Source organism: Galleria mellonella, unplaced genomic scaffold, assembly GCF_026898425.1.
Source record: "Galleria mellonella isolate WM207_F2 unplaced genomic scaffold, CSIRO_AGI_GalMel_v1 utg537, whole genome shotgun sequence".
NCBI lineage: Eukaryota > Metazoa > Arthropoda > Insecta > Lepidoptera > Pyralidae > Galleria > Galleria mellonella.
Window position 1 is genome coordinate 1375386 of NW_026442112.1, and position 10527 is coordinate 1385912.

The 10527-nt window shown below is 31.3% G+C and overlaps 1 protein-coding gene across 1 annotated transcript; it reads right to left on the bottom strand.

The window, feature by feature from the left end:
- Positions 1-4802: 4802 nt before the first annotated feature.
- On the bottom strand, positions 4803-9933 carry LOC113513511 (androgen-induced gene 1 protein-like). The gene is made up of 4 exons (XM_052898711.1): positions 9698-9933; positions 6783-6920; positions 5759-5979; positions 4803-4987 (listed from the first exon to the last, which is right to left on the bottom strand). The coding sequence occupies exons 1-4, from the start codon at positions 9902-9904 to the stop codon at positions 4807-4809; spliced, it is 747 nt and encodes a 248-aa protein (XP_052754671.1). The 5' UTR covers positions 9905-9933; the 3' UTR covers positions 4803-4806.
- Positions 9934-10527: the final 594 nt, after the last annotated feature.

Genomic DNA, 10527 nt, shown 5'->3' on the forward strand with positions numbered 1-10527 from the left:
CTTCAAATAAAAAGGTTTCTCAAGGTCGGAAATGCAGGGGTAATGCGCCTGGTATTGCAGGCGTTTATAGGCTACGGTAACCGCTTACTAACAGGTGGGCCGTATGCTTGTTTGCCAACTCAGTGGTATAAAAATAAATTTAAAAGTACGCAGTTCTACATGAAACCTCTTATATCTAATTTTTTTTTGTATTTTGTTATATGTTTCTTGCAATAAATTGAAAATTTATTTTATAAATACTGAATAAGAACTTTAGAACCTATTCCACGTTTATATAGACTAGGTACTTATAGTAAAAAATGTGATGCCTATTATTGGACCAAATTTTATATTTTTGCTCAATTAAGTTTACATAGATGAATAAAAATGTGTTTGTTACATAATAATATGCATGTAACTGATACATCTATTGACGTTTGTACAAAATTGTACGTACATCATACGTAATTTAATAACATATATATATATGTAATTTATGGTCGAGGGATGGGCAGTATCAAAATATCTCTAAAAGCCTAACTGAAGTTGCCAACCCGCCTACCAAGCGTAGCAATTACTAGCAAAACTCCTCTTATGGGGAAGACTTATGTTTAGCAGTGAAAATAGCAGCTGATATATATATATATATATATATATATATATATATATATATATATATATATATATATATATATATATATATATATATATATATATATATATATATATATATATATATATATATATAATATATATATATATAAAAAGTAATAATATATAACTTTATGATTTGCTCAAGATTTCTTAAAAAAATTATAAGTGAGTAAGAGAGGATCGACTTTCTACATCAGCGGAATTGGAGTTAAAAAATCACATTTATTACCTGAATCATAATACGATTCATCTCGTATAACTCAACCGATGGAACTGTACTAATGCGATAATATTATACTCTTAGCGCGAGATGTCTATTAAATTCGGTAGGTTAATACAAAATTAATCATATCGTGAAAATTCGATATTAAGCCCCAATCGCTCTAGCGATTTTTGCAGTCTACTGCAGCTCCGGTCCAATTTATGTAGCAATATTTACTGGAAAATTGGATAAGTGTGATATTATGCGATGTGTTCTTGTGTACCGTAGTGTAAGAGAATACTTTTGTAAATAAAATTAAAGACATGTAAAGACAATATATTTTAAATACACTATAGGGACTTAAGGCAATAAAAAATATTATTAAATAGTGTAATTAAAATGTGTCAACAACGCGAAAACTTAAAATTGACTATGTAAAGATAATGTTCCACAAAATGTTAATATAAAACCAAATATAAATAATACATATTTTATATGTGTAACATTAAAATGAATAAATTGAACCAAGAATACTAATAAAATTAGATACATTAAATAATTTTAAATTCTAAGGTATTGTCGGACTTTTAATTCGACGCAGTAAACTGACATAAGCTAATGTCACTTTCAAAAATAATGTTGCCACACTTAAACTAGTAGTGAAGGCTACATTCATTTAAAAACGAACTATTTTTACTAGCGTAAACCTATTAAGTTATAATTCTATAAGTAATATATAATTACTATTTATTTATTTATTACTATTTTATTTACAACAAAAACAAAACAAGAATAAAACCTTCCTATTTCGATTATTTTTATATTTATGCCCATAAAAAAAAATAATAATACAGCAATACAGCAATAACCTGCAACACTGGAACTGTCAGTTTACTGCATCGAATTAAAAGTTCGACTATAGATGAGGGTAGATGCACAGGGATTACATTTTGTCGGATGTTGGACGGATTCTTCTCTCTTCCACATTATTTGATAAGCAATTAAGTGCTAGTCACAAACATTATTAAGGAAGTGCTTAATCTGAGCCACTGTGTATCGTCAACGTTGGTGTAAAACTGAATAATTCAATTTTTTTATATATTTTTTTTATAAATTATGAATATTTTTATAATTTGTTAATTTTTTTGAAATTTTTCAAAGTTCGAGTAAACCTAGAGTACCTCTGCCTCATTCGTATTTCTACTGTAAAACAGTTGTGTTTGCATGGCTGTGTTTCAGTTTGAAGGGTGGGATATAGCAGTGAATTTACAGGGTACAGAGGAATAACACCTGAGTCTCCAGGAATAGCAACGCATGGGGGTATTATGGTTAAAACAGTATACTCTGTTAAGACCATGGTACTGCTCTTTGTATCAGGCAGGCCGTTAGCTCGTTTGTCATTCTAAGTTGCATAAAAAAAATTAAAACAATTTAGAAAACGGTGAAACACTATTATCTCGAAATTATTATAAATTGAGTCATTAAGTTTTCCACTTACGTGGACTATGTGTATATGCTTAGAAATAAAAATTAGCTCAAAATCGGTAGAGTTCCATCCTATCAGTTCACCTAGGTGGACCATGGGTGTATTTTTCTTGCCTATGAATAAACTTATGGTATGTACAAAGTCTGTTTTATATTGATTTTTTATTATTATCTTAAGAAATGTTGTTATTTAATATTTTATTTTTTATTTTTATTTCATTTCATCGTTTTGTATTTTTATATAAATGACGCTGTCACTGATCATTGATTTTTAGCTACATACGCGTAACGTTGAGCGATGACGATTTTATTGTTGAAACTTATATTAAATTCGATAAAGGTTTTTCCTTGTAATTATTGATGTTTTAAATGGAGTAGAGACGTGAGTGCTCAAAGTTATGTTCCTGTTGTTGGAAGATGTAATAAAATGTCGTTACACGTGTCGTGTGTAGATCGTACACATAATTTTTATTAGTTATTATAATTATTATTATGGTTTACATAAAATGGTACCTACATGCAACGTAGGAAAGGTACACAATTAATTGTGCAGGCCTTTAGTAATAGCAAAATGCACTTACATTAAATAGTTTCTTATTTGAAGTATTTTTTTAAGCATATGAAAATGTACTATACATATATATGTATAGTACATTTTATATATATATGTATATATATATTTGAAAAAAAGTTTCTAATAAATTTTCTGCGTATATGATATATACATATTTATTTATTTGTTTGCATTTTGCTAATACTAAATGCTTATTTATTTTATTATCTACGTATAGACTTAAACATTTATGTAGGTAATTAAACGTAAAATATAAGATTTAATTTGAATAAAATTGTATGTAAATGGTGATAATAAATTAAGTTTAATAAATTATAAAAATGTATATTTATTTAAATTACCTACCTACTTATTTACTACGCAATTAATCAGCTTCATCATTTTACTTAAATTAAAAAAAAAATATTTTTGAATTCGGTCTTCTCCGTTGACAAATTATTAGCTAGTTAATCTCTTTACTATATATATTTATTTATAGGATCACCAACATAAGTTATAGCGAAGCATTTCAGTACAATACACTGGTGGATCAGATCTAACTGTTCTTACATTCAGAGGCAACCACAGCATGCAATATGTTTTCCATGTAACAATAATGTATAGATATTTAAAAAAATGAAATAGAAATAACAAATTGAAAATACTTTAAAAAAAACTTGTTATATCATATTACAGTGAATATGTTTATTAAAAATATTAATTATATTTATGTATTTTTTTATATTTAACATAAAAGTACGTATTTTAATTATAATTGACATACGAATTTTTTTCTTCTATAACATATCTCTACAATAGAGTAAAAAAAATGTTCGCGCCAATGTTGCCATATTTAAAATAATGTAATTAATGTAGTACAACTAGACAACAACAACAAATCGTTGCCAATTATGGAAATAAGAGCATCATAATAAACAGATGATAAAATTAAGGGCCAGAAGAGGGATCTTCTATTGATTTTTCAACAACCAGTCTTCGATAAGAGGAAGATATTCGTCCCTTCTTTTTTTCAATGGTTGAAACTGTTTAATCGTTAACCCGCCTGCGCTATCGAGATACACTGGTAGGGCACTAGTGAGGAATGAAAGGTGAGGATGAAGCAGGTCAGTTGGCCCATCGTCATGAATTTATCAAAAATTAACCACAATGTTTTCCAGGGGGAACCGCGTGGAGGTTGACCTTTTTTTTTGGGTATGTAGTAATAAATAAACGTGTTTGTTTGATCTTATTACTAACAATCCCTTTTCCCCCCAATATTAATCCTTTGTCATCGGTGAAAAAGAAGATATGGTTACTTACACTAGTATTAATACACCAATACAATTATTACCCGTGGGGGAAAGGGATTGTTAGTAATTGAGACTGAGAATCCCATTGCTAGCAATATACCCAAACAGGTCGACCTCCTCGCGGTTCCGCTTGGACACTATCATGGTTAATTCCCGATGAATTCATCATGATGGGCTAACTGGCCTGTTTTCATTCTCACCTATCATCCTTCACTGGTGCTCCGCCAGCGTATCCCATTAGCGCAGGCGGGGATACCATACCATTTTCACCTATAAAAAAAATGATTACCCATGTCTTGGGGGTCATACCCTGTCAGGGTCATACCCTGCCAGGTCGAACTCCACGTGGTCCACCTTGGAAAACATCGTGGTGAATTCCAGGTGTATTCATCACAATGGACTAACTGATCTGCGTTTACAAACTCACCTATCATTTCTCGCTGGTGTTCCGTCAGCGTGTACCATTAGCGCAGGTGGGGTAACCATTCAATTATCATCCATTAAAAAAAAACTCTATTGTCTTACATTACGGAAGTAAAAATTAACAATAATAAATTCTTACAATTAATTTTTAATTTAATTACAATTATTTTATGAAATCTATAAATAATACAATTAATTTGTTAATTCTTAACTTTATTTAATCTAGAACTCCATACAAAATCAATAAAAAACCACTGTAAATAATACACGATTAATATCTGCAAAGTGCCGAACAATAATATAAATATAATTTGTATAATATTGCTTCTTGCAAAAAACTCATACGCATGATATTCCGTTAGGCTGCTGCTAAGTATGATTCTGTGGACAAAGACGGTTGATACAGTATAATATTTTTTTTTGATAGGTGAAAATGGAATGGTATCCCCGCCTGCGCTAACGGTATACGCTGGCGGGGCATCAGTGAAGGGTGATCGATGAAAATGAAAACAGGCCAGTTAGCCCATCGTTAGCCCACCAGGGGGAATCGCATTTCGGAATGCGATTCCAATTCGGAATGCAATCGGAATTTATATTTCAATAATAACATTTTATTTTCGCTATATTTTTAAGCAATTTCCATAAGGAGGATATTTTTCATTCGTATGTGTATGTTTTTTGAGTATATCTTACGTGATATCTTTTTCAATTCTGAAATGATTTCGATAATTCTATAAATTTTTTACAATACTTGGCGTATAGATAAATGGCGTATAAATGGCGTACAAGCTGACGGCCTATCTGATGGAAAGTGGTAACATCGCTTATAAACATAAACAGCGAAGCTACAGGCAATAGTTGTTATAAATTAAAAAGGAACAATTATTATGTAGCCGTGTGATTCCGACGAAGAATAAGCTATTCATTCACTTCTCGTGGGAGTCGTAAGAGACGACCAAGGGAACTTGATATTCGATAGATGGGCAGTAGCGTCCCTATTAAAACATCGCCAGAGCCTAACTACGGTTATCAACCCTCCTACCAAGCGTAGCAACTACTGACAAAACCTTCCAGGCCTATGTTTAACGAAATAATAAAAGTATAAATAACAATGTCAAAAATATTTTACACAATATTTCTAACATTACTTACGCAATAGAGTAAAGAGTGGTGAAAGCAAATAAAGCCACTAAACCAGGCTTCAGTGAAGGTGGCCTTCGCCGGGGCACGAGTACTAGGTCCAGCACAATTACAAGCGCAGAGACAGTGTGCAGGGAATGCTGAGCCCATTCTGGCAGGTAATCGAATATTCGCTCTGTAGCAATCAACTTACGGTCCGTATTCCATAGACACCAAAACCAAATATCACAACACTGAAATTGTAATAACCAAAATTTTATTTCAAAAATAAATAAAAAATAATAGGGCATGAGTTTCTGATGATGAGTTATCACACTTTTTTTTGATGGGATAAAAATAAAATAGTAACCTTTTTATTACGTTCTTTTCAAAAAATTCCATGCATCTTGAAAACCCTAGGAAGTTCATTCCACGACCTGAAAGTTCGTGGAAAAAAACTGCTCTGAAACCATGCCGTGCGTGGCTACGTTTTTTTTTAATTTTAAGAATCTCCTATAGAGGCAGGTTATTCATGTATATTCCTCCAACTAGCTCTATTTCAGGCCATGTCTTTGACCTCTCTAGTTCTAGGGTGTGAAGATGAATTCCCTGCCAATGGTGACCACGGCAATCTTTGAATACATGAAAATATATTACGTGCAATTTGTTTATCACAATCATAACACAATCACAATTTCAAATTACAATACTTTCGTGTTTTACAATTTTAGAACGTATTTTTTTTTTTTATACTAATTAGAATGGCAAACAAGCTGACGGCCCACCTGATGTAAAGTGGTAACCGACGTCTATAGACATAAGCAGTACCATGGACACAACAAAGTATACTGTTTCGCCCATGATATCCCCCATGCGTTGCCATTCCTAAGGACTCAGGTGTTATTCCTCCGTACCCAGTAAATTCACGCCAGTTCAGTAAATTTCTCAGTAGTCAGATTTCAGTTTAAACTTATTTTTCTTTTATTACAAATCTTCCTTCACTATCTTACATTACTTTTTTACTACTTTAACAAAAATGAAACATATATATACTCACCAACGTACATGGGAAAATGATACCAGTCATAGCAATATCTCGTAATCTATCCAAGGCTTGAACATACTGAGTATACTTGCTGTATCTTTGTTTCCATTCACAGTAAAAACTTACTGGGAGATAAAATAACATCACGAGCTGTAACATATAAATTATTTTTTTTGTTTTTATTAAAATCAGAGTTACACAGTTTTGTCCTCATTTCTTGGTATCGTGTTTATTTTTTCGTTCGACCGTCTAGCGCTAAATGATAATAATCTTTTATTTATAAAGTAAAATAGAAATTTAGCGGTGTAAAAAATATTTTTACGTATAAAATATATAATAACTTAAATAAAAATAATAAAAAACTAATAGGTGACTCTTAAATAGCAATGTCTATTCTGTAAGTTCATTCTAAGGTCTATTCATTTGTTATTTCCTTATGGTTTACCGCGATTACTGCTTGTTAAACATAATTTAAAAGTTTTCCTGCAATAACAGTAGACCAATTAGAGCTCTAATTGAGATCTACAATAAAAAGTATCATCTTATCAAAACTTACTTTATTATTATTTTTATCACAATGAATGTAAGTGACTATAAAGGTAGAGGAGAACTAAAAAGAAATGGATGGACTATGTGAAAGTTGATATTTGAAATTAAATAAAGAGAATTGACCGCCAAAAGATAAAGGCCAAACACTTCAATAAAGGAAATGTTTTTTTTTTTTTATTTTGATAAAAACGATAGTAACATTAATAACTTAGATAAGAGATTTAGCAAAAACAATTGAAATATCTTGAAAAAAAAACTATTATAAAGTTTAAGAAAAATAACTGCTAAAAACCTAGGGATTGCCTGGCCGATACAGTCATTGCCCGATGCATCACATAGTTATTGCCCACGTTTCATATATATTTAATAAAATATATTAAACTTATTTGAAATTTAAGATCTTTTTTAACTTTTTGCAGGTTAGCATATATATCTAAACAATCAAAAATTTTACGTAGTTTTGTGTTTTAAACCATACTAGGTTTATTTTAAACATTAAAACTACGAAAATCGGAATGCCTTTACTTGACCTGTACTGCGTGTAACCGTATACCGTATACCTATACCGTATACCTATACGGGGTAACTAAATTCATATGGAGTAAGGAACTCGTTTTTTAGTAAAGCATAAAAATTCATTTAAAAACGTGATGGAACAAAGCTGATTTAATGTCCTAAGTTATGTTTAAAAAATCACAGTCCTTTATATTTTTGACCTATTTGTGGATCTGATAACCTTCGTAGGTCTTTCTGTGCCTATTTTCAGTTTAAAACATTTGACATTCTATCAAAAAGTAATTAGATAATATCTGGGCAATTGCTACATATATCTATATATAGATACGTCGCAATCGCGCCAAGAATAAAACATGGACTTTAATAGCGCCTCCAGCATTAATTTCCAACATTTGCATTCGCTTCTGCGTAATTGTTGACCTTCTTATTGTTTCAATAGCAGCGTTCATTTTAAATAGTTTAACAATGAGGCTGATTCTGAAGAGCTATTTGTCTAAACCTATCTTTTAACATAATATTCTAATTTGATTATTTCGCGAAACTGTTCTTTTATGGATAAAGTAATAATATATTTTATATTTATTTTTTATTTCTCTCACAAAATGACAACATAATAAAATTTACAGCTATATAGGTTACAACTTAAAAACAATCATTGTGAGAGACTGGTGTCGGTCCTAGGATAACCCGTCTTACAGATCACCAGGCTTCCAAACTCAAGGACATCTATTTTACTTGATCTATAAAGGTAAGAGTATACAAGTTAATAAAATGAAATTAGAATTTTTTTATAATATACGTGTATGTACTATGTATGGGTGAGAGGATAAGTGAAAGGTGAGCAAGTGCGTGTGAGTAATAATATAATTTGAACTTAGAGGTGTCACGTGCGCATTGCCGATCCTGAAGAAACCTTAATATACCCTTTTCAAAGAACCCCATACCTCTACCCTAGGAAAAACCTTGACAGGGAGCTAAATCTGTTATTTCCCTTTTTATTCCTTTTATTTCTATTATAGTCATTGCAATAAAGATTTCACTGTAATCTCAAATTAAAATTTTATTTTTGTATATAGGTTTAGTAAAATAGCTTTAGAATAGACCCCCAATGTGGTAAAAAGTATAAATGGAAATGCCTATGTATACTACCGCTGGGGTCCTTTTTTGTTACTTTTAAGCTTATAACGCACCTATCATCTTAAAAAAATCATTGACTATAAAAGAAGCATATTTCCAAATAGATTTAGTTAAAAAAATCTGTTGTGGCGAAATCGATTATTTTAATTTAAAAAGTAAACTAATTAAATCGATTTTAATAAAATTACTGTGGGACCAATCTGAAAGTATACATTTTCATTTATAAAAAATAATATATTAAAATCAATTGTTAGATGGCGGAATTTTGAGGTTACAAACAAAAATTACAACTTTTATTTTTTAAGTCGATTGAAAACGTTATTCTTTGCAGGTACAGGTACAGATATGACCACCCCACTATTTTCTTATTATTATTCTAATTTACGTATACGTTACATTATGTCTTTGTAAAATTCTGAATAGAATTTATTTTATTTTTACATAACCTGAATTAAACTACTGTTTTTTTTTTGTGAAATTTAATCTTAATTTATACTTGTCTTAATTGGTAATAAAATCAGTCAGTAATAAACTCAGCTAAAAAATAATGACTATTAATAATAAGTAATCATTTAAAACAAACACTTTTTTATCTTTACAACAAATAATTGGTTTCAATTTATTTCATTGCATTAACCGTTATTATTATTTATTTAAATAAGACGTGCTAGTATTGTTTACTGGAAAATATAGAAAAACGGACTTTAGCCACTTTGTGCACTTACATTAATCCAGCATGTTAACAATAACCACCTCACGTACCAGTATATCCTGACTTTAGGATCGTCATCTTGTGTCATATCTATAGTTAGTGTCACAACAGCTGTTGCAGCCAGATGTGCAGACGATACTCCATAGAACCATAGTCTAATGGTGGATAATTTGTCGCCGGATGACAACGCAGGCACATGCGAATACCGCAGCGATGTCATATCGACTAACACATGCACTACAGATAGTATACGTTCGTGCATTGATAACCCATGTATATGTCGTTACACCTATTTATTTTATGTCGTAGTTAAATTACATAATTATTTTATTTATAAAACGACTATTGCAAAATTGTTATTTTGTAGAATCTTCAACTGGTGTCATCATTATCATCATCTCAGCCATCATCTGCCAACTGCTGAACATTGGTCTCTCCCGCGGACTTTTTTATAAAGAGTGATAATAGAATGGTAACCTCGCAATCGGTATACGCTGGCGGGACACCAGTGAGGGATGATAGGTGACGATGAAAGAAGGCTAGTTAGCCCGTCGTTACGAATTTCACTAGAATTAACCACAATGGTTCCCAGGAGGTTTCCAGGGGGAACCGTGAAGGTCGTCCTGATAGGGTGTTAGCTTTAGATTAGTTAGACCCCATTTCTACAATCCCTTTCCCTTCTCCCACATAGACTACCATAAGGTTCTGAGCCACTTACATCTATTGACTACCTACAATGCATTTAAGGTCGTCACTCCGTCTAGTGGGGGGATCGTCCTACACTGTGTTTACCCATATGGGGTCGCCACTCAAGAACTTTTTCCCCATCGGTTGTCGGTTCTT